Source organism: Molothrus ater, chromosome 4 (genome assembly GCF_012460135.2).
Source record: "Molothrus ater isolate BHLD 08-10-18 breed brown headed cowbird chromosome 4, BPBGC_Mater_1.1, whole genome shotgun sequence".
Classification (NCBI taxonomy): Eukaryota; Metazoa; Chordata; class Aves; order Passeriformes; family Icteridae; genus Molothrus; species Molothrus ater.
The window spans coordinates 6,088,686-6,113,325 of NC_050481.2; the positions used below are offsets into that span (position 1 = coordinate 6,088,686).

The following is a 24,640-nucleotide window of genomic DNA, read 5'->3' on the forward strand; positions in this document are numbered from 1 at the left end:
ATTATTTATATGATGAATTATCCTTCTTTCTCTCCTCCTAGAATATCCAATTGCCCGTTTCCATTTTTGTTTGGGAGAGATTTATTATTCAGGATTTTTTTCACTGGATAGCTTATTAAACATTTCCTGCTCTTTTTCTCATCATACATAACACGCATCTTGTTTCCTGGTAGTACCTATCCATCCACTCTAACGGGGCCTCCCAGCATGGGGAAACTGTGAGGAGCGCAGTTCTTACCCAGACAGTTTACAGCCCTCCTTGGAATCCAATTAGAGATGTTCAAAATTTGGGATATTTATTTGCTCCCTGGAATCAAAGCTGTTTCAGCCCCCGAGGAAGCAATGCACGGCTGCAGACAGAGGTTGGGACTGCGTGTGGATGAATAATTTGGTTACTCACTTCCCTGGAAGCCTATGAGAGGGTGGGAGGAGAAGGTGTGTGCCCAGAGAGAAATCATTTAGAGATTTGCTGCTCTGTCTGCCTCTTTAGTTTGTCAGTTTTGCCCTAAAGACATAAGGAGGAGCATTTCACACTTGAGGACTTCTTGGGTGTTGTACACGACCATGCCTATTCCTGTAAGTGATTGTGAATCATCTCTGGTTCCAGGGGGGAGTATTTCAATGCCAGTTTTCTGGGAGCTGGGATAGCAGCTGGGACTATCCCAGCTACTATTTAATGGATTTCAAAGCAATCACCTACACGAGAGAATTTTCTGTGTTTGGCTTTCATGGCTTGGTTTCCGTTTAGGAGGCTGCTCCAGCACCTTCCAGACTTCCCGTAGTTTCCAGCATCTAAATTCCAAATCTGCTTCCTGTATCTGCATTGAATGTTTTTGTACCTTATAAATTTTGGGAGAGCTGAATCTTGTTGTGGAAGTGCTTTGCCTGTGCCTCTGGCTGGGAGCCTCGCTCTGTGCTGGGCTTTAAATCACCACAGAGATTTACAGCAGCGATAGAGGTGGAACTGCAGGCATCCAAACCAAGAGTTATCTGTGCAGAGGAGCTGGTGTGCACATACCCCTGCAAATAACATCCCAGGGATGTCACATTGCTTCCCCTGGAATCACAGACAGTGATACCCCCTAAGAACAATAGCACTAAAACTGTCCTTGGCTTCAAAATAATCGGTTTGCCTGTGTGTGAGGCGCACGGTCTCCAGAGCTCTTTGGCTGGGTAGCAATATTTTACCTCTAATGACCTCAAACCCGAGCCAGCCATCTTTGCAGGCTCTACAAAACCCTGTTGTGCCATGAATTGCACCCGGCGGTAGCTGCTGCCTTCACCTGAGCACATCGCTCTCTGCTGGCTCCCGCGCGCTCTGAAGGCTTGGGGGGAGGCTCCTCACAATGTACCAGGTTTTCCTCACTAATTTCAGCTTTCTCATTTAGTCAGCTTCTCCCATTTTTGGATGATCGAATCTCTGCACCTTCTGCATCAGAAGAGGAGCACATGTAGTTGCTGAGATTTTCTTATCGAGGTGCTGCAGTTGGAAGCAGACGATCCTCAAGGAAGGGAAGAAGTCGGGATGCTGTGTACTACCAGGTATTTTTTAGTTCTCCTTAAACATGCATAAATTTATCCTAAACTTTGTCTTTCTCCCTTCCCTAAACTCCTACCCTTAAAGCCTATTGGAAAACAATGAATAGAGCTATTAAATATGTAAAAATAGGGAAGGGAAAACAGAAGGATAACGGGATAGGGGCTCCCACAGGGCTCTTTTTCCTAATCCTGGGTTTTGTTCAGTGAACTTATATTTCTGAGCAGACCCTTGGGCAGAATGCTGGCTGGCTGGACCCTGCTGTTCTGTGAGTTGACAGAGTGGGAGGTAAGTGGCACTAACTAATGGCAATTAGCAGAGGTTTGGACAGCTGTGTGTCCCTGAAGGCATGAGCTCTTCTGGGGGTTGTGTCTTCACCGAGTGGAGCTGTTTGTCACCCTACACGTCACCCTACAGAATATGACAATTTGCATCCTTCCACTGAGGCTTTGCTGTCAGATTTGCTCAGCTGTCTTGCAAGGGGAAAAAAAAATAAAAAGAGGGTTTACTTAATTTTTGCTCCCCAAATCTGCTGAAATAATAGGGCAGGAATGATTAGCTGCTGGCAATTACCCATCAGCTGCTATCAGTAATAACTTGGTTAATGCTTATGTAGCACTTGACGTTTTTATGTCTGATGTGCCAGAAAGGAAACAAAAAGAGATGGGTTTGTTTCTAAATGGCAAAGGATCGTTTTTGTCTTTTCATTGCAGCTCTCAGGTAATAGTAAGAAAATTGTCGCTCGGCCCCCAAACCTGAAAGCTGCCTCTGACCAAAACGTGATGAGGGACAAGGTGAGAGGTTGAACGTGTAGCTTCGAGACCCGTTTGCTCAGTTGCAGGAAGGTTTAGTAAATCCCATATCTCACGCATCCTTGACGGTCTCTCCCGCCTCCATCGCTGCTGGGATGTTCCGCAGCGTTCCCGCAGCCCCCGACCGATTCAAGCAACGGCCGCGTGAAAGAGGAGCCGGGAGCGCCGCGTCCTCCGGGCCCCCGCATTCCCCCGTCCCGGCTTTGCTTTCGGGCAGGATCCAACCCTCCAAGATGGATGTTGAGTAGGCTCTGCCAGCGCAGCCGAGCGCGGCACAAAGCCGGGCGGCGCTGCCCCTGCGCGGCTCTGCCGGGGCCGGCGGGCCGGGCCGGGCTCCCCGCGGTGCCGCGGGCTCCCCCCGGGCCCGCCCCTGCGGTGGCGGAGCGGTGGCGGGGCGGGGCGGCCGCGCCCGCGGGGCACCCCCTGCCCGCCCCGGCGGCAGCAGCAGCGAGACGCGCCGGGCGCCGCCGCTCCGCGCCCCCTCCGCCAAACTTTTGCCGGCGCTCGGCCGCCCCGCGGCTCCTCCCGGGAGGCGAAGCCGGAGCCGTGCCCTCGCCCCGGGCAGCGGCGGGTGCCCGAGGGGCTCCCGGCTTCTTTCCCCAGCTTTTTATTGTTTTTCCTCCTTTTTTTTTTTTTTTCCCTTCCCCGCGGGGAGGGGTGGGGAAGGGAAGGGGCTATAAAGCGCGAAGGAACGTGCGTGACACAGTCCCCGCTGCAGCCCGTCTGCACCGGAGCGGGGGGCTAGGTCAACAGCCGCCCCCCTAAAAATCAACCCAAGGCTCCCCCGCCGCGGGAGGGACGGGACGGGACCGGACGCCGCAAGGTAAGGCGCCGGCAGCGGGGCGGGGAGCGGGGCCGCCCGCGCAGCCCGCTCCGCTTGCCCCGGGGCGGGCGGGGGGCGCGGTGCCCCGAGGCGGCTGCGGGACCCTCGGCCAGAGCGGGGCCGGGGCCGGGGCCACCCCGGCGCCGTCCCTGCAGCCGCGGCTGCGGCGCTGAGCCCGCGTCCCGGCACCTCTCCTCCGCCGCGGCTTTTGCGGGATGCTGCCGGGAGAAACCCCGGCGTTCTCTCGGATCCCTCCCTCGCCTTCGAGGTTTGTTTTTTCCTCCCCGGTTTTGCCCTCTCGCAGCCCGCGGCGGCCGTGTGCCCCACAGCCCGTGCGGCTGCCGGGAAGCCCGGCTCGTCCTCCGGCGCTGCCGCGGAGCCGCTGTGTGCCAGGCAGGCAGCGGCTCCGGCTCCGCCAGCATCATTCGTGCTTTTCGGGGAAAAGAAAAGTGGCTACCAAAAAAGAAGCAGACAGAAAACTCTACGGTGGGATGTAAGTGCCGAGGTTTGCTACGTGCAGCCTTGGTTCTGTTTTTATTTCGACAGCGCAGAGACAATGGCTACAAAGCGCTGTTTAATCACTTGCAGATAGAACTTTTATGTATTTAAACCTTCGCAGTTAAAGGCTAGCGCTGGTTTTTGAAAAGCTGTGATTGTCTGAGCGTGTTTGTTCTGGGTGAATTTAACACTTGAGCGGTAGCAATGCCCTGGTTCCCCGGACGGGTTAGCGTGGTGCCAGGGATGACCGTGATCCTGTCTGTGCCATGCCGCCCGGGGCTGCTCTGGAAATCATCCCGGTCGACACCGACGTGGACTAGGCAGCCTCTGGAAGGCTGGTTTCAGACAGCGGGTCCTGAGGCTTGTAGCTTCCCTTGGATTTCCCCTCGCCACCAAAGGAGCTGGTTAGCATCTAGTTACAATGTTAATTAGCACAATTAAACAGTATCGCTGTTCTTGTGGCTAGACTGAGCTGCAGGAGGCGAGCTCAGATGGGAGGCAAGATCCCTGCCGTAAATTCCCGGCCCTCCGTGTCCTAGCTGGCTGTTTGTGAGCAGCCGTAGATGGCAGGAGATGTTCAGTGGCACAACTGTGGCACTGTCTCCACTGGAGCATCCCCTAGTCAGGCTGCTCTGGCAGCCCACCCAGCACTGAGGCTGGGCTCCCACCCTTTTCACGCTTGGTTGAGACAGTGGAGTTGTGCCTGTAGAAGTGGAAGGGGCGAGAGCGATGTGAGGCTGAATTCCTCCCTGGGCGGTTGGCAGCGAGTGATTTATGGCATCGGTGACCCTGGCCAGGCACTGCAGGCTTGGCCATAGCCTGGTTTCCATAAAAACAGCCTTTGCATGCTGGACACCATCAGCACCCTTGGCTGTGCCGTGAGGGAGAAGGGGGAAGAACTTTGTGTTTCTGCTCAGCCTACTTTGAAAATTGCTGATTCTGAACTATTTTAGGAATGGTACTTCGGATTGCTTCTTGTCAGGAATGCCTCATCCTCCCAGCCACGCTTTCCTGCCTCATAACGAAACACGTACCTGCAGGACAGCTGCCCAGGTCAGCTTCTAGTGCCACTGCAACTCTCTCAAGTGCTCAGAGCAATGTCTAGAATTTAAAACTTGCTGATATTTGAAGCAGAAGAGGACTTTTTAAAACACTGGGAGGTTTTTACCTTCTAGTTTGACCATTAAGAACGTGGTGAGATAGGCAGTAGTGCATCACGTCTGGGTGTATCCAGGGTCCTGTGGCTGTGTTTGACCCTGTTGTGAGCACAGTGATGTTTGTTCCTCGAGAGCTTTCTGTGTCAGCAGATAATGAGCCCTTCTTAATTTTCTGAGAGCTTTATAATATGTCTGCAAATTCCTTGTCATGTTTCCATGATGAGGACTGTGGGTGCATCCCACTCTCCTTGTCTCCGCGCGGCCCTGGACAGAAATCCTGTTGATTTTCTGTGCACCGCAGCATATCATTGCAGCCCTGCCAGTGAAGTGACAAAATGTGCATGTCCCACTCGTGAGTGGGGACACGCTGGGCTCTGCCAGCAGCTCCCTGGTACCACCACACCTGGCAGGCGGCGGCACACGGGCGTGACGTGCTGCTGGCGTCACGGGCCAGCAGGTCACCTCATGTTCCAGCCACCCAGGAGAAGGTCAGGATTTGGTGGTGAGACGAGAGGGAATTTGAGCACTGTGTGGGACGCAAATCCCACCGAGATGACTCTGGGCCCCTTTACTTAGTTGTGAGAAGTTTGTCAGCGAGGCGAGGCAGAGCTGCGTAGGATCGCCCCGCGCGCCTGTGTTGTTGTGGGTGAGCACTTCGGAAACGCGGAGGAAAAGCTCTGAGGTTTCCCTAATGTTTATAAATACAATCTGGTGCAAACTGTCAAGCAAGCTGTTCAAAATCACGTCACGCCTGCGCTGCCTTCCCTGCTCGGCTTAAATGCCTTCGCCGCAGAGCCGGTGCTCGTGTGTCGTTCGGCGCTCCCAGCACGCAGCTCCGGCCCGTCTGCAGGGCTTTCCCAGCGTCCCTGTCCTCCTCCTGTGAGCCAGGCTGGCATGCGGCGCTGGGGGCAGGCTCGGTGCTGTGGCTCCGTGTGCAGCTCATTGGAACCTGAGCATCCTTCAGTGCTCCGAGAGCCCAGGCTGCCCCAAAGCAACCCGGCTCACAGACCAGAACTGCGTGCGGGGCAGTAAGGGCGTCTTCAAGTCCCCTTTGTCCTTCTTAGGAGGTTTGACTGCCTTTGATGTCCCCTAAAAATGAAGGGATAAACCCTTTCCTGAAAGCTCCATCCGTGCAGTGGCCTTCTGCTCCATGCCATGCCCTCAGCAGGGTTGGATGGAGGCTGTTTGCTGGATGTTTCAGTCTGAAGTGTGCCAGGGTCTTCTGCCTTAATATATATAAAAAGATGAGATGTTTATTAAACTCAGACCCTGCTTTTTCTTCTACGATTTATGTCTCGAGAGGCTGGCGATAAACAGTTTATTAAAAAGAAATCCTGATTTATTTCTGCAAATGGTTACATTTCAAGCTGGTACCAAATGGTTTTGTAGGAGACCACCTTTTATGCTTCCCATGGCAGTTGAAAGGATTGCTAGAAAAACAATCCAGAATCTGAGTAGGTTTGGATAAAGGCAAGCCAGGGCTGTACGTCAGGGTATGTGGTGCTTTTAAGCAGCGAGGCGGTGGATTTTACCACGGAACATCTGGGCACTGGCTTCAGTTACAGCACAGATTTTAGTGGGATAACAAGTCCTGCTTGGCTTCGCGTTCATTTTGAAGTCACTAAAGTTTATACGAATAATAAAACTGTAAGCCCATTACTTCACTGTTTGCAAGGGGCTGTTTCAGTCCCCCTTCGGGGTCTCGCATCTTTCTGGGGCTGGTTTTGTTTTGCTGTGCTAAGTGGGTATTTATCTTCTCAGTGCCTGGCTGGCTTTGGCTGGAGGCAGCTTTGCTAATTTGTAGCGATGGCCACTCCGGGGAGGGCGGGCGAGTTTCCATTCGCCCCCGCCGAACGCGCACGTTTTCTGCATTAGGGGCAGCCTCAGAAAGCTCCGCGTTTCTCCTTCGCGCTTCTCCTTCGCTTCCCGGCACTCGAACGGGTGAGGCTGGTAACCCGAGGGCGATAGGGCTGCTCGGGGCTACCAGCTCGGCCACTTGTGAGAGGTAAAGTAGAGGGCGAGGGCTTGCTTTCTTTTGGTTTGTTTTCTTTTCTGTTTGGTTATAACATGCAGAGAAGAGCAGACTGGACTGAAGGAGGGAAGGGCCTCCTCTTTTATACAAGAAAACAAGTTTGCAAACCCTTACAGATCGGTACACATGCTGCTGGGAATGCCCCAGCATCAGGGAGGATAACCCCAGCTAGTTTATAGGATCAAGGAATGCATGTTTGGAATATAAGTTCCATGTGAGAGAGTATAGACGGGCTATGAGACCGATGGTTACTTGATCATGGGGCACCTGGTGTGACACTGAGCGCTGGTGAGCTCTGCGTTTTGGTGTCACTGACTGTGTGGGCAGTAAACCAGGTGAAATCAGTATTACACCCAAGGAAGGAGAATATCCTAGGTAAGACCAGTGAGAAGGGACTTAAGAACTGCTTGAGCTCTGCTAACTCATGAGTAGAGCAGTGAGTGAGCGAGCGTTGCTTTGGGGAAAAGGCAGAGTGCAGAAACTGTTCTGTTTCACATCACAAGATGTACTTCTGTGGCAAAAATCCTCATTAGATCAAACAGGGATAGTTTCTGCCTGAGAAGACAACTCAAATAAGCTTGTGGATGGATGGAGGGAGCTTTGAAGGCTGAGGAGATGTTGTTTGAAAACTTGAACAAGATGTCATTAGAGAGGAAGTATTTGCCCTTAGATTGGGAAACAGGTCAGGATAATAAATCATAGCATTTATTATCTCACACTCCAGGAGAGTGTGCTTCAAGCTGGAAATACATTCAGATGGGAGAGAAAGAGAGCAAGTATTAGAAAGAAGTTTGTTCTCTCAGAATTCAGTTTTCTCATTTGCTGCATGCAAGGACACCCACTGAACAGGAGAAGGATCAATGTTAACACAGAGCTGTAACAGGAACCAGCTGAAAATCTCATGACTGCGTGGATGGCTCTGATTGCTCCACAGGGAGCACGTCAGTCATGTGGGACACGTCAGGAACAGGCAGTGTGTCATGTCACCTCATGTGTGAGCTAGCTGATAGTCCAGCTTCACCAAGAACCTGATGGGGGGCATTTTACAGGATGGGTTTGGAATGTCACTGGAGTAATCAGCGGCAGGAGTGGCCTGAGAAGCCAGCCCCACTGCAGGACAGCTTCACTGAGCACAAACGTGCCCGAGTTACCAGAGGGGAGCAGCAGATCCTGCACAGAGCATCTCGCCCTGGGCTCTGCCCTCGCACCCAGGCAGGTACTGTCAGCATTTCTCACCATTTCTCTCAGGACTGTTCAGCTTTGGCCTGAAGTGGGACTGCTCTGGCTTCAGGGTAATTAAACTCAGGGCTTAGAGACATGTTTGTTGCTTGTGTGACAGCTGAGATAGGAAGCAGTGGGTACTTGCTGCTAGCACCTGGAAAACTGAAAAGCAAGAGGCAATAATTTATCTCTCCTACCTCATTCCCTGCTCCACGGGTCCGGATATGAGTGCCCCTCCAGTGTGACCCTCGCACGCTCCCAAGGTGACACAGCACCGAGGCCAACACCTCCCCTGTGATTTACAGGGGAAAAGCATTGTTTGCCTAATTGAGTCTATTTTTTTTCCCCCCTGTATTATTTGAGGAAACACAACTTTGTTGAAACTTTATTAGGGGGTGAGAAAAATGATGCTTTTCATCTTTCTCACCTTTAACTCGCTCAGTACCAAGACAGAGCAGCCCCAGACCAGCGGAGGCACGGTGGGATCGGGGATTCCTCACACACATTTGCAGGGATGGTTGGACAGGGAAGATGTTGGTACAAAGCAGCCAGAATATTGTCAAGAAGCGAGTCTCCTTCTCTTTATCTCTCTCTGCTTTGTTTAGGTGCAGCAGATTTACTGCTAATTTGTTTTTAGTCAAACAGTCTAAGTGTGCCTCAGCATTCTGAAATCCAGAAACCTGATGGAAATTTAGCAGTTCACAGATTGGGATTGTGATGGTGTGGGAAAGCCAAGTGTCTTGGAGCTGCCAGCTGGTCTCTGGATGTGAAGGAAAACATCAATGTGCAGCATTAACAGTTTCTAGTCCCTGTTCCTTCCCTTCCTTTGGCTACTAAATCTGTGTTTAATTCCCTGGGGGTTTTCTCTCCTGGGTAAGAATTACTTCCTTGAGTATGATTTGTACGACTAATAGGATCTTATCCTTATTTGGGGAAGACCCTAGGGGCTATTTCACACTGATTTTTCAGTAATGAGAAATAATGAATAAAAGTCTAATAGTCCTAGGGGGTATTAAAGTTACAATTTTGCAGGGAAGATTTAATATCAGTCGATTAAAACTTTTATAATCCTGTTAGAGTACAATAGTCAGAAAAAAAAAAGAGAGAAAATAAGTAGGTTTTAAGACCCTCTCACATCATGTGAACAAGTCTAAATTTAATGTTTGAATTAAGCAGGTATTTTAAAGCAAGAGTCTAAGACATCTCTTGCAAGTGTGTGATAGCAGGGTGGCAGGCTCAGGGAAAGAAATGTGCTGTTAATTTATGGAGCACATGCTAATTCCCTCTCATGTAAGAAAAAGCAGTTGCAAGGTGTTTATGAGAAAATCCAGGCAATTAGGACTTACACTAGAAAATGCAAAATTCATAGACCTCAGCACAGTGTGTTTTCAGTAGCCCAAAGCATGCTCTGGCTCAGCCTGTTGCTCACAGGGTGCATGAGCATCCCCTCTGGGCACTGTGGGCTCACTGAGGGTCTGTTCACCCTGGGACTGGGCAGACCCCAGCTCGTGGCCCTTGGTGAAAGGTGTGGGAGCAAAGTGGGACCCGGGGGCGTTGTCCCCGTGGGCAGAGCTCCCACATGGCCAAGCCTCTGCTGAGATGCTTTGAGGGGCCAAAGCACCAAGGAGCAGATACTGTTGTATGAATTTACAGCTTTTGGGGGCTAGCAATGATCAGCAGTGATGCTGGAATGACGTTTTATCCTTTAGCAGTAACTTTCATCCAAGAATGTTGGTAGCCATTTCCAGTCGCTGGTGGAGGGACACCCCCAGAAAGCAGCGCTGGATCCCACACCAGAGCTCTCCCCACTTCTTCCCCCTTTCTGAATGCAGGAGCTCCTCCCTTCTTGTCCCTCCTTTGCTGCTCTGTCAGCCTGGGATGTATGGTTGCCATAAGAGGGCCGGAGGTTTTGGGGCTGTTTGGATGTTCGCTCACCCATGACAGCCCGGCCTCCCCGCCCGCATGGGCTCCCTCCGCTTTTGTTGGCAGCCAGCACATAAAGGGATAACCTTTCCCCTGCCAGCCTGCACAAATAAACACTGGCCCAGCAGCAAAGTGGAGCTGAAACCAACCCTTGCAATCATCTGATTTTTCAGACCCCCTACCACAGCTCTGCAGGTGACCCTGGCAGGTTTGAACCTCTGGCGCCACATCCCTTTGGAGCACCCATCCCTTCTGCACTTGGGAAGGACTTGCCAGCTTGGAAATGCACAAGTTGGCTGATTAAAAAACAGAAAAGTGCTAGAAGGAAGACTGAAGACTGGCAGCTCCCAAATGTGCTCCTGTCCTGCTTTGGTGTGATGGGCTGGAGGCTGGTGAGCTGTGGCTGGACTCGTGGGCTCTTCCAGCCTCTCCAGAGAGGTGAGCGTGTGTCAGCTCTGACCAAGGCCACCTCCATGGCTCTGTCTCACTGTCTCCCCATCATTTTGTCCTTTGGAGTCAAATCCTTGCTCTGTCACATGGCTCCTTAGCACTGGAGGGGGTTGAGTGATGCTGGGTGAGCAGCTGGGGGAAGTTGGGATTTTGTCTGGAAGCAGTGGGAAATGTCAGGCACCATGGTGGGGACAGCAGGTAGCTACGTCGAGAAATTAGGAGCAGCTCATGCCTCCAGGTAACAACTTTGACTAATTTATTGAGCTAATTTCACTAATTTATCTGTGGGAATCTGTGTCTTCTTTTAAGCAGGATGCTGGGGGAGTAAATACAAGCTTTAGGAAGTGTGAGCATTCCTGCTCGTTCTCATAGTCCTGTCTAAAAGGGAGCATGCAAAGGAGGGAATTTGCTGAGTGACCCCCAGGAGCAGTGCTGAGGCTGGATGTGCTTCATCCAGGATGAGCCATCCTGTCTCTCAGCCACTGCAGCCCCTCAGGAACCAGTGCTAAGAAATGGTGTGTGCTGCTTCCTGGGGATGGTGGGGATCCATGTGGGAGACAAGATCCATGCTGGATCTGGGAGTCTTTGTTGCTGTGGCTGAGATCTGCCAGGTCTAACACTAAGAGCTGCTGGTAGAAATGGGTAAATATCAACAGTTTCAGCACTACATTTGATACTTTGCATTTTCAAACATTTGACAAATGTTTACATATTTTCAGCAGCCCTTTTTCAGCCAGGGAAAATGAGACGCAGCGTCTGTGAAGTTACTCTGATATGCAACAAATCATTATGAGAGAGCGCCTTGAGGGTTCATTAAGGACTTGCAGGGCCTAAGGTTTCCTTTGCATACTTTTAAAGCTGAAGGTAGAAAATAACAAAACTGAATCCAGTTTTGGATAGTAAGTGCAATCAGAAAGATTTGTGTTCTGATGATAATTCAGGGATTTGAAATTTTGAGGGATCAGCTATAAATATAGCATATATTACTGTGGTTACCAGTAATATGTAGTGGTCTCTACTCCCAAATAGGAGAAGTGGAAATGGCCTCAAGCTGTGCCAGAGGAGGTTTGGATTGGATATTACAAAAAACTTCTTCATGGAAAGGCTTGTCAAACATTGGAACAGGCTTTCCAGGGCAGTGGTGGAGTCACCATCCCTGGAAGTATCTAAAATACGTGTACTTGTGGCACTTGGGGACATGGGTTACCCTGGCCTAGGCAGTGCTGGTTAGCAACTGAACTCAATGGTCTCAGAGGGCTTTTCCAGCCTAAGCAATTCTCAAATGGGCCAAACTCTGAATTCAGTAGGCAAACTCATCTTTCCTGTGGGGTCAGCACCACTGCAGGATACCGTTCTGATGGCAGCACAGGGATGCAGTCTCTTCCCCAGGTATTGCAGACAAGCACCATGCATTGTTATTGCTGCTGTTTTGCTCTGCTCTTCCAGCCTGTCTGGAAAGCTGCTGCTATTCCTCTGTGCCACGGCAGGTGAGAAACCCTTGGTGGCAATAAGGGTGGTGAGGTGACATGGCAAAGGAGACTTCCTGAGTCACTGTTGTGGGAGTACTGTGTGTGTAGAGGTAGGGAAGTGAGTGGGAGTAGCAATGCCCGTGGGCTGGCTGTGGTTTGTAATCCTGTGTATGTGTGCAGTGGTACTCCTGACACCCAGGGAAACTGCATGTCTGATGGAAGCTGTGGGAATCAGCCCCTCTGCACTCGACAGGTTTTCCAAGAAATATTCCCTTTATAAATCACCAACCAAAAACTACAAGGGGAGAAGTGCATAAGGAATTCCAGTGCGCTCGTGGCACAGCTTTCCACTCCAGAATGTGAGTGCTCAGGTTGTTGCTGGAGGTGCTGGAGCTCAGCTTCCTCTGCTCTTGCTCTGGGAGTCACTCTGGTGACCTGCCTGTCCCTGCCTCTCCCACAGCTCCCTGCCCTGTGCCAGCCCCTTGTGTTCTTCCCTTCAGCAAACACCTTGTTGGCCAGGAGCAGCTGCCATGCCAGTGTATTCCCTAGGAATGGCTCAAGCAACCTTCATTCCTTTGGTAGTTCATGACTCTGGGTTTGTGTTGTAGCACCTTCCCAAGCCTTCCTGCCCCAGCAGTTTGAGGATGCAGATCCTGGTTCTGTTCCTGCTCTGTATCATGCCCTGACGTTTCATCCCCGTCCCTGGAGGATTTTGGCGAGGGCGCTCACTCATAATGTCAGACTGAAGTATTCCAGAGGAACAGTGGGAAACTCTGTAGCAAATACCAACAGGCTGGTGTTGGTTGTAATTTGTAATTGTTCGTGTGTTCCTCCCTGCTAATCCCCTTGCTGAAATTCATTACAGAGAGAGAGCAACCTACACCCGGAGAGCTGTGCTGAAGGCGGAATGACTTGGCCAAGGAAAGTAGCTATTGTTTTATGATTAAAGGAAAGGATTATATTGGGATTTCCTTGAACAAGGAAAGTCTCTGCCCTACTTTTATTGCTCGTAACAAGGGGATAATAATTACTTTCCATTATAAAACACCCCCAGCGCTTGCGCTGAAAGATTTGTGGTAGAGCTGCGTGGCATTCGGGGCTGGTTATCTGAAATGGCCTGGAGTTGTGCAAACCGAGATTTCTCTGCCTTATTTCTCCTACTGGGGCTCAACCCCTGCTGAGACTATGGAAAAAATTCCTCTACTCCGAGTTGGGTCAGACTCTCCGAGTGTGACATATTTTCCTCTGCAGGAGCTGGTACCAGTCACCTATCCCATGACGCCTGCCCTTTCCAGGAGCGACATCCAGCCACCTGGAGCTTTTGTACGGGCTTGGGAGGATGAGCAGGGCCAGCAGCAGGGATCCAGCCGGTGCTGGAGCGGCCAGGGGAGGTAACATCTGTCCTGGGGGGAGGGCTGCCAGCTGGCTGCCTCCCCGTGCTCCAGCACATCCCTGCTTCCCGTGCCGCTGCCACCCCCTCGCAAGGAGAGGCGCGGAACAAACTGAGCATTGTAGCAGGGGCCGCCGGGGATGCGCTGTTTGTTTGGGTTTGACACTCGGCGCTGAGTCCCGTGGGCAGAGGTGGCTGTGAAAGAGAGAAGCGCTGGTATGTGGTCTCTGATTGAAACAAGGAGAACTATGAGGCATTTCCTCGAGCGTCCCCAATGGCATCTCCTGGCTCAGCTGGTTTTTGAGGCGGCCAGCTGCCACCAGCTCCAGGGTGACGATTTTGATGTGATCAGGGTTGAATCTGTTTCCACTAAAAGTGGAAAAATAAATAAGTCTCAGCTTAGAAACAAAATAGTCCATGTAAAATTTGATTTTTTTGATACCCTATCTCCCCGAGTATGTTTGCTTTTCGACATGTCTAATTTGAGACAGCTCTGCATTTTCTAATGATGCCCCTTTGGAGTTAACCTCTCCCCCAGGCTGTAGCTCACTGCCACTGTTGTCCATTAAGATTTGGTAGAAATGTACCCTTATTTCTTCCAACCTTCCTATTTTTAAATGGTTGTATTTTTTCCCTGTAATGCCACAGCGATTTGCTTGGCTAAAACAACAATTTTCCCAGCAAAGGAAAATTGTGGGTTGAATTGGAATTGCGAGAGGCGCTTGGTTAATCCACAGGTTATTGACACGGTGGAGCCTCCATGCTTCAAAGGCATTATAGTCCATCGTGTCCCTGTGTACTTAGGGAGCTTTAATCCATGGATTACAGGTCCCTGAGAGCTCCTGCCCTCCCAGTTACAGCTGGTCCTGCCTATGGGAGCTGCCATGTCAAGCTGGCTGTGGCACTACACAAAGAATTGGTCTTTAAAACCCACAGAGACAGTGATGCACCCTTGCATCCCTATTGGGGCTGCAATTCTTGTCCCAAGCCCCTGGAGAGGTCCCACAGCCCTGCCTGGCCCATGCTTTTCCCCAGGCACCAGGCAGGACCAGACAACAAGTTTTCAAAAGCGATGCTTTAAAAAAAAAAAAAAGGAACCACAAAAAAGCCCAAATGAAAAACATACCAAGCGTTTTCCACATCCTTTAGGGAATAGTCAGCATTAAACAGCAGGCCTTCACTTTTCCCCTCTGGTCTCCCCTTAAACAAACAAACTGAGCTGCTCCCAGTAAATGCTTAAATTGCAAAGGCATTATTTTTCTTTGTTTGCACATTAAGAGTAACTAATTGCATTACAATCCAAATTTATAAGCGCTTTTAAACTCCTCTGGTGCTCAGGTGATAACTGTGTGTGCTGAGGTGCATGTATTTGTGGCATATATCTCTGGAAATGGAGTGTATAATGGAAAAGCTCACGGGCTCTTTACTTGCAGCATTCCTAGAATAAGTCAAAGAAGTCACACAGTGCCCTTTTATTTCCAAAGCTGGACTTAAATCACGTCAATAAATCTGCAGACTTATTATGAGATGCAGCATGGGTAATGTAAACAGAAAAAAACCCCACCCCCAGCACACCAGAGTTTAAAAATAGGATGTAAGGAAGAAAAAAAGTTAACCATCCATACAATAAAAAGAGAAGAATGCAACACAAGAGCACTGTGTCAGGCAGTGCCTTGAAATTATCCTCACTAAATTACAGTTGTGCTCTTCCCACTCTCTGTAATTTACGTGAGGGTTTGGTTATTCCAGACACATTTGCGCCAGGTAAACCCAGATGGTTTTGTTTTGGTATTCTAAGTCCTTCACAGGTCTGGGTGACAGTTAAGGAGTAAAGCAAATGATTTCCATAGATCAAGGAAGATGACTGTGAACAGGTACCAGTGTTGCATGTGGTGAATCCAGTACTTTGCTCCCTTTTTCCACAGCATAGGTGTGTTAGGTGAGTGCCTGTGTTAAATGCACAGTGAAGCACAAACAGGAGGAGACAACTGCTTGGATCCCCAAGAGCCAAACAAAATGGATTCTTGGCTTGCTGGGTGGGGTTTCTGTGGTGGCATGTAGGCAGGGAGCCTCTGATCCCTTACAGAGTGTTCCCCACACAGCTGCGTTTCAGTGCTGGAAAAAAAGGTCAGCCAGAAAATACCATAGCCTTAACCAGGGAGATCAAAAATGGGATCATTTCATTTGTCCCCAAGGCCACCTGCTTCTGGCTTGGGTTGAGGGTGTGCCCTGCTGAGCCTGTGGGAAAACCCCATGAGGGGCTGCCACAGCTCCAGTTCATTTGTCCCTCAACTCAGGACCTGAGCCAGCTGTAAATCCCATTATCCTCTCCACTTCTGATCCTAATTGCAGTTTACCTGGAGATTTGCAGATGGAGTTTGTTACCCAGAGGTCTCAAAGGCAGGAGAGAGGGCTGTGTAGGGCTTTTATAGGTGGGGTTTTGGAAAAGTTGGGTAAGGAGATTATTTAAAAGAGAGGAATTAATTGTAATTGTCATAAAACCCATGACCTGACTTAATGATGATTTTCGTGTATGTGCTTTTAACTCAAGTTGAGAAAATGCCATTTATAAAATGGTTATTTCTTCTTCGTGAAAGAAGGAAAAAGCCCCAAGCCTCTGGCAAGGTGGTGAATTTTGAAGTGTTTAAAATCGTGTATCTCCCTCTCCAATGTACAGCATGTATTTTTCATCTGTTGATCTTTTTAGGTAAATACAGCTGGGCTCTTTAAGCAAACATCTCCTGAGGTGTGGCTCTTGCTCCTGCAGTGTTTGTGTAGCCTGGGAGCTGCTCACCTGGGGACGGCACTGCCACATTCCAGGTGCAAACCCAAGGAACCCCTGGCCAGCTGCCCTGGCATCCCTCAGCCTGCTCAGGTTCAGTGTCCTGGTGCCTGGCAGGCAAAACCGAGTGGCCTTGTCCCCTGGGAGCAGCCCTGCCTGGGAGCAGGTGGCACCCTCTGGATGCTCCATGCTCACTCTGGCTCCCCAGCTCAGTCAGCCAGCAGGACTTTTCCCTCTGGGTCTGAGGCTCAGTTGAGACAGAGTTTGGGGAAGAAGTGAAAGGTAAAGACGGGCCATTAGAGGGCACTTTTGCAATCCTGGAGAAGCAAAACGGTGCTTATTATTTCACTTAGGACTGTTTGTTTTGGCACTCTCTTAAATTCAGGTGATAAACAGCAGGAAAATCCCTCCAGTCAGCAGGAATATATCAATAAAATATTGACTCATGAGTTTAAAAGAAAAGAAAACAAGACAAACTTGTAGAAAACTGAATAAAAGACGTTTAAGGAGGCGCGGCACAGCCTAGAGAACAAAAAAAATCACACAACGTATTTAATGTAATTTGTGTGGCTTAGCAGTGCAGTGCTTAGGCCTCAGCTTGTACCTGGATTCTAAAAACGAATCCAAGGCAAGAAAATGGTTTTGGCATTTTCTGAGGACTGGGTGGCAGAGCATGAATTCACAGGCTCACATCTAGCAAGTGCATTTTCTGAGGGACTCTGTCAAAGTCACTGGTGAGCTTGCCCAGAAACAAACATAGGATGAATAAATGGGCTTTTTGCTTTGCTCTTGATGTTTTGCATGAGTAAACTACAGAGGGTTTAGTTTGAAACCCTGCCAAATTATAATGAGTGCTCTGCAAAAACTAAAATCTGTTTATTAACTGGTGTGAAAGGGTGGTGTAACACTGACAGCACAGCTTCCAAAAACTGTGAGCCAGGTTTGGATGCCTCTTTGCTGTTGTCCTGCTTTTGGAAGTGTCGTGCATGAAAATTGGGCCCATTTTAAGCCTATGAGGTTAGCTACCTAAAAATGAAAGCACTCAAAATTCTATTAATTTGTCAAAGAACAGAGATTATAAAAGTTTCCTTTTTCAGGAACAGTTGACAACTTTGCAAGCTATTTCATGTGTGGGACGGGCAGGGATATAGAACTAAATTTCATGTGTCTTTTTGGAGTTATTTTTAAGCCGAAATGCTTTTATAATTAGATAAAGAATTTGCAGACAAATCTGTACCTTGTCACTGCTCTGTAACTGTTGAGGGGGGCAGAAACACTGTTTATGGGAGTTTTTAAAGTGCATTAGCTAGTGAAATTATTTAAGAAGTGAAGCTTAGCCTATAATCAAAATGGTTTATTTTAGTAGAGGTTCCATTGCACTGGAACTATGGGAATACACAGGATTGCAGTTTCAGGGGGTTCATGTGGAGGACGCTGTCTGCAGAAAGCGTCAGAGTTTCTTACCTAACCACATAATCTGCTGTAACTGTTGTGATTAAGTTGGAAGGAATTTCATCCCTGTTGGCCAACAATAATACTCGAAAAATCAATAAACAGCATGTTAGAGCACACGAAACTCATCGTGCTTTGTGTGAGAGGAGCTTTCTGCTGGCTTTGGTGACTCAAGCCAGCAAGTATTTTGACTTGTGATCTTTGCTCCAAAAGGTCAAATGTCTTTAACTTTGCTGGTAAGTATCAACACTCCAGTCTGGATTTGAGGAACTCTATCCACTGTGATCCAAAGCTAACTCAGGACCTGTTTGGGATGAATTTTGACAAAGGCTGGGAAAGCTAAATCAGGATTTACCTGTAGGTAGCAATTGCATGTGTCGGGTAAAGCCCTGGACTCTTTTCCCTTGTGTAGGGCAGAGCACTGCAGTAACCTGTCATTAAACCATCCCGAATGATAACAGAGCACACCATTTGAGACCTAAAATTGCAACCTGTAAGGGTGCAGGTCACTCCTGGCTCATGGATCCTGCTGAGTTTGCCATGTGTTTTCCCTGTCCCATCACTGATTTCAATGGGAAAATAGAAAGATGAAGGAACTGAGCTGGACAGCAGGAGTTGGAGAAAACAGTAGAAAGCGGGGAGGGAATGAGCTGATATCACGGGAGAGCAGAGAGGAGGGGTGAGTGGGGGGGAACCTGCATGTTGGTGAAGGAGTGAGTAAATAACCATGTCAGAGGCAGCAAAATGAGTGTGCAAATAGCCCTCCACGGCCGTGCTGGTGTCAGAAGCCCTGCTGTGCAGCTTGTGGGTGGCTGTGTTCAGCTGTGCTGAGAGCAGGACAGGCAGAAGGGGAGCTGGAGGCAGCAGGGAGAGGGATTTAGCAAGAGCAGTTTTAGTATGGCTTGGACTACAGTGTGCCACTTCTCAAGGAGCTTTATGCTTGCTACTTTTACATAAAATATTAGGCGTGGTGGGAAATAGCTCAGTGACAAATTTGATCTCTGAGGTAAAAGGAAGAGTTTGCTATAAAATAGTAGTTGTTTCACAGTGCAGTACCCAGAGCAGTGCATGACTGCACATTCTGCCAGCAGACAAGAGAAGCTGTTCCTGGCAGCCCTGCTTTTAGCATGTTTCTCCCCAAAATCAGTGCTAACACAGCTAAGGTAATGGCCTAAACATTTCTTTTTCTTTCTTCTCCTAATTAAAATTGGTTATCATTTAATCATTTAAACTTGATACATTTGTACCAGAAATGGGCTGTTTCCCCTTCCTCCCCCCCATCCCAGAGCCATTATAGATGAGATCATCTACTGTACTGAAAGGAGATTTTCAGCCTGTCCCACTGTATATGTTAGGGTAGTAATTTCTGACCTAGTTATAGACATAATAATGAAAGGCTAAGATTGAGTTATTATGCCTAATTTGTAAAGGATTCTCTGCTTTTGTGTTTTGCAATTCCCATCAGGCTTGAGGATTAAGCCCTGCTGAATTGCATGCTAATACCAATGTGCTTTGAATATGTGTGGGTTTGTATCACATGTTTTCCTAATTCGCTATTTCTGTCAAGAACAGTTTCACTGGAAATATTTACTTTCCAGAGGATTGTTGGAAGCCCAACCAAAGTCTCCTAGGGGAAGCAAAGCCGATGTACCCTCCGTCTGCTCTGTGCTTGCTGTAGCTCCCAAGGCCAGCCAGCTCCGTTTCTGCTGTGGCAAAACATCCCAGTGTAACTCACCAAAGCACGTGGAAGGCTTTTGCTCTTTGGTAGCAATTCCAGTTTGAAACCAGTGCCTGGGCTTGCTTCGGTCTCTGCTCAGGATGGGCAAATCTTGGTGACACCCTTTATCCAAGTGCTGTGACAGTCTGAGCTCAGTCCTTACAACGAGTTTTCCTGGTGTTTGTGTGGCAGTGAAGGTGCCTGCATAACACAAAGTGCAGTGAGGTTGTGGTAGGTGTGCCCAGGTCCCAGTGCAGACGAGCTGCACGTGCTGCCCCTCCTGAGGTGCCTCCCTGTCGTTGCTGCAGGATGCTCCTGCTGCGCTGCCCGCTGCTGCCGCTCCTGCTCCTGCTGCTGCTGCTGCCACTGGACTCCAGGCCCCAGAAGCTGCCCACCAGGGATGAGGAGCTCTTCCAGATGCAGATCCGGGACAAGGCGTTCTTCCACGACTCCTCAGTCATCCCTGACGGGGCTGAAATCAGCAGCTACCTCTTCCGAGACACCCCCAAAAGGTATTTCTGCCTGGCCCAAGTGAGGAAGCTGAACTTGGAAGGCAGTAGCTCTGGTTGCTGGGTGCTTTGAGATCAAAATTGGGTCTCAACCAGAAAAATATAAATGCCAGTGTTCGGTTTGGTGAAGTAAACACGTGAGCCTCCAGCCCAATCTGGCCTCCCCAGCTGAGAGTCTGTCCAATTTATTTGATTCCTCAGATAAGCCCAGAGCTCCCCCAGACTGCAGAATTTCCCTGAAGTGGGACCACTGACCATGTCTGGAGGCAATAGGAGCGGGAAGGAAATAAGAAAGTACAGGCTTGACCCACCCCACTTGTCCCTCTCCATTGTTCCCTACTGTGCTTTAAAGAAGCAGCATTAGGCAGCCTGGTCTGAAATCTCCACTTCCCAAACTTCACCCTGTGCGTCAGAAAATACTGAGGGTTAGACTGGGGAAGAACCTGAGGCTCCAGAGAGTTTAGGGAAGAGCTGCATTGCCTCATGCCACATACCTCCTCCGGCCTTCATTGGCGAGGAACGTTTTACAATAGGTGATGTGTGGTGCCTGGAGGGATGTGGGAGGGCAGCTGGGTGTGTGTGCACCTCTGTGTGCTTACCTGGATACAATGTGTGTCCTGCTTGGAAGAGCATCTCCCTAAGTTCCAGGAGAGACCCTGTTCCCCTCATTTATCTCTCTGTCATTGTTTGTGTCTAGGTAGTATAGGGGTAGAAAGTAAAGCTGCTGGAGGGGAGGGCAGGAGGCCCGACAGCCCTCTGCTCTGCCTTGACACAGAAGCGTGAGCCCTGCTCCTTAGCTCTGGCCCACCAGCCTTTCCAAACTCCCTCTGCCTGCTGCTAACACTTTGGGCTCTGTGGCCCCACCTAGACCATCCTTGATGATGTCCAGTCAATCCCTGCCAGCTGGCTGCCATCAGGAGTTCCTTACATGTGGGTCTGTCAACCTCCCTCTAGGTATTTCTTTGTGGTTGAAGAGGACAACACTCCCTTAGCAGTGACAGTGACACCATGTGATGCCCCTCTGGAGTGGAAACTGAGTGTGCAGGAGCTCCCAGAGGAAGCCAGTGGGGAAGGATCAGGTAACAAACCATCAGCAACTTCCCCTGTCCCCTTCCCTGCTTTTCTCCTGGATTTAAGGTTCTTCAAACACTGAGTCTCACAGCAGGCCTGTCTTTATGATCTCCTGCTGTTTTGGTCTTCCAGTGCAGGAGATTTGACAACAGGCAGCAACAAAGAAAGGAAAAGGACTACAAAGAAGTAAAAGCTGAGGTTACAGTCACAGGGGTCTGGTTGCTGCCAGAGCAAACTGTGTTTGCCCAGAGTGACTCATTTTGATGGGGGCTTTGCTGTGAGGTGTTTACACAAGCTAAAATTGGAGAGACAGGGCTGGCATTGCAGCAGGACTGAGCCCACCCTTTGGAAGGACTCATCTCCAGACATGGAGCTGTGTAGCTGCTGCTCAGGAGAGAAGAGGGCTGCCAGAGCCTCTGACACATGTGCTGACCTGTCCCACACACCACGTGGTATGGCAGACACACCTCTGGTCCCCACTGTGTTTAGCAACAAAATCTCAGTGTGACTCAGATGGCCAAAGCCAAGGGTCCACATCCAGGAACAGACAGGTGAGTGAGTTTCCCCTGGGGAAATATGCCAGGCAACTCCAGGTGGGATGCCTGACACTCCAGTGGAAGGTGTTAGCTGCTGTTCATGAGATTCCATTAACACTGGTCAGGTGGAGTTTCTTTTGTGTTTGGGTTTAACCTGAGTGCCAAACCAATTTTCCTCTCTGTTTTGACAGAAGTGTTGATCAATTACATCTTCCTCAGAAGACAAACCCTTCCTTTTCCATCTCACTTCTGTACTTTATGTAGTAAAATGTGCCTTTTAGAGTTCTGTTTTTTCACATTTGCAGAGAGTGTCTGTACAAATGTTGTCTTTTGCTTGTGTTCCAGGTGACCCAGAGCCCCTTGAGCAACAGAAACAGCAGATTACCAGCGAGGAAGGCACAGAGCTCTTCTCCTACAAAGGGAATGATGTGGAGTACTTTGTGTCCTCCAGTTCCCCCTCTGGGCTGTACCAGCTGGATCTGCTGTCCACAGAGAAAGACACCCATTTTAAAGTGTATGCAACCACGACTCCAGAGTCAGACCAGCCTTATCCTGAGTTACCTTACGATCCCAGAATCGATGTCACCTCCCTGGGACGTACAACAGTGACACTGGCATGGAAACCGAGCCCCACGGCCTCCTTACTGAGACAGCCCATCCAGTACTGCATCGTCATCAACAAAGAGCACAACTTCAAAAGCCTCTGTGCTGTCGAAGCCAAGCTCAGCTCTGACGACGCCTTCATGATGGCTCCAAAGCCAGGTCTGGATTTCAGTCCCTTTGACTTTGCCCATTTTGGCTTCCCTGCCGACAACAACTCTGGCAAAGAACGTGGTTTCCTAAAATCGTCCAAGTTTGGGCGGCAAACACCCCCAAAGCCGAGAGTTGACCTGCACAGAGTTTGTATTGGGAACAAGAACATTTTCACCGTGTCTGACCTGAAGCCAGACACGCAGTACTACTTCGACATGTTTGCAGTGAACACCAACACCAACATGAGCACCGCCTATGTCGGCACCTTTGCCAGGACCAAGGAGGAGGCGAAGCAGAAAACAGTCGAGCTGAAGGACGGCAAAGTTACAGACGTGTTCATCAAAAGAAAGGGAGCCAAATTTCTACGTTTTGCCCCTGTTTCATCTCACCAAAAAGTCACCTTTTCCGTTCATTCCTGCCTGGATGCTGTTCAGATCCAAGTTAGGAGGGATGGAAAACTCCTCTTGTCTCAAAGCGTGGAGGGCGTGCGGCAGTTCCAGCTCCGGGGGAAAGCAAAAGCCAAGTACCTGATTAGGCTGAAGGGCAGCAAGAAAGGCGCTTCCATGCTGAAAATCCTGGCTACAAGCAGGCCTAACAAGCAGTCCTTCCCTTCCCTGCCCGAGGACACGCGGATCAAAGCCTTCGACAAGCTCCGCACGTGCTCCTCGGTCACCGTGGCGTGGCTGGGCACGCAGGAGAGGAACAAATTCTGCATCTACAAGAGGGAAGTGGATGACAATTACAACGAAGAGCAGAAGAAGAGAGAGCAGAACCAGTGCTTGGGCCCAGACACGAGGAAGAAGTCGGAAAAGGTTCTGTGTAAATACTTCCACAGCCAGAACATCCAGAAGGCAGTGACCACAGAGACAATCAGAGGCCTGCAGCCTGGCAAGTCCTACCTGCTGGATGTTTATGTCATAGGGCACGGCGGGCACTCGGTGAAATACCAGAGCAAACTGGTGAAAACCAGGAAGTTCTGTTAGTGCCCCTGGACAGAGGAACACGGGGAACTCCGGGCTGAGTGTTATCCTGCTTCCGAGTGTACGGATTGACTACTTGCACAGCTGAGAAGTTGTGACCTGTATTTGTACTGTGTAGAAAAGATATCAGCTTGTATATTTATGTTTACATAAGTCATTGTCTGGAGGAACTGAGGCTGGTGCTGTCTGGTAGCGCCTGGCAGCAGTGTTATTATGTGTCCAGTGACCCACATGTGATGCTCAGTAGATGTCCAAGGTAGGAGAAAACCTCGGAGGAACTGGCACGCCTTTGCTTCCATATTGCATGAACTGCTTCTAAATTATTTTATACTTTAAGAGGCTGAGATACATCATTTGTTCACCTTGTTACTCACACACACAACTCTCAGACATAGGCCCTTTCTCTCAGTGTAGATGGTAGGGTTTCTGTAAATTATTTTATAGAGTCTTGTTTTAAATGTTTCTATGATTGTAAACTATTAAAATGTCCCCCAATAAAATACAGATTTAAACTAAGTATTAACTGGGCTGCATATGAAGCAGTTTCATTGCTAATGTAAATTCTTACCTAGCTGATTTTCATGTTTAAATACTGTATGTATTTCATGTACAAAGTTGCCATAACGTTATATTCCTGTACATAAAATTAAAAAATATTAGATTATATATTATTGGCTTTTTGTTGACTGCTCCAAAGAAAGTGGCTTTTTTTTTTTGACATTCTATGTGCACAGAGAGGTGTGGGGACAGACGAGACATGCTGAAATTTGGACTGAATTCAGTTTTCCTGTTTCATCATGGCTTGCAGTCTGAGTTTGAGGCCATGCAGATTTTTTCTATAGTCATTTGTTATTTTTTTGCTAGATTGTCATTGGAAGCACTTGCTCTCTGGATGCTGCTGGGTTTGACCACAGTAAGCTGAAAAGATGCTATTTTTTCCATTGACAAGAATGGTAGTGCTACCAAAACCCCAGATACTTTCATTTAATTTGCAGTTATTTCCATGGTGTAGATTTCTTTAAGGTATTACATTTCTAGATATCATATTTTCTAAATTGTCTTCATTGTTTTTCCATGGCATCTCCATTGACTCAAAAGCCTGCAGAGAGCTGGTTAATACAAAGCACTCCTCAGAGAAGCAGCTGGGCCAGCCCTATTTCAAGCAGTGAAGGTAGGAGGGAAAGAGACCAAAATCCATATGAAGGCTGAAACAGGTTCCTCTTAGGCTGCTGACAGGGAAAACCAGACCTGTCCATCCCTGCAGAGGTGAGCTCCAGTTTTCCTTGGCCCTGCAGTGTTGGGCTCCTGACGTTTTCCTTTCTGCTGGCCCCAGCACTGGTGGGTGACAGGAGGGTTTTGTGGCTGCACAAGCTCCTGTGCCATTCCACACGCCGAGTTCGTTGTGGTTCTCCCCCTCCCAAAAAAAGCAGGTACCATATGAAGACTGATCAGAAGACACCTGCTGTGTTAAACGTGGTTATATAATAAACGGAGTAATGGGAATTCAGATTTCTCTGGAGAGCTCTGA

General features: G+C 49.1%; 1 protein-coding gene across 2 annotated transcripts; it reads left to right on the top strand.

Moving 5' to 3' along the window:
* The first annotated feature begins 1,327 nt into the window (after nt 1–1,327).
* NDNF (neuron derived neurotrophic factor) lies at nt 1,328–23,778 on the top strand. Of its 2 annotated transcripts, none has more exons than XM_036383097.2 (4): nt 1,328–1,542; nt 19,572–19,775; nt 20,727–20,851; nt 21,725–23,778. In XM_036383097.2, the coding sequence occupies exons 1-4, from the start codon at nt 1,526–1,528 to the stop codon at nt 23,113–23,115; spliced, it is 1,737 nt and encodes a 578-aa protein (XP_036238990.1). In that variant the 5' UTR covers nt 1,328–1,525; the 3' UTR covers nt 23,116–23,778. The 2 variants fall into 2 exon arrangements, with proteins under 2 accessions (XP_036238990.1, XP_036238991.1); XM_036383098.2 differs by lacking the exon at nt 1,328–1,542 and adding an exon at nt 3,029–3,172.
* The last annotated feature ends 862 nt before the right edge of the window (nt 23,779–24,640 follow it).

What these genes read in the sequence shown, in the direction of transcription:
- NDNF (XM_036383097.2), top strand. An exon ending in TTCCGAGACACCCCCAAAAG is followed by an intron (nt 19,776 to 20,726) that starts GTATTTCTGCCT and finishes ACCTCCCTCTAG; the next exon opens with GTATTTCTTTGTGGTTGAAG. An exon ending in AGCCAGTGGGGAAGGATCAG is followed by an intron (nt 20,852 to 21,724) that starts GTAACAAACCAT and finishes CTTGTGTTCCAG; the next exon opens with GTGACCCAGAGCCCCTTGAG.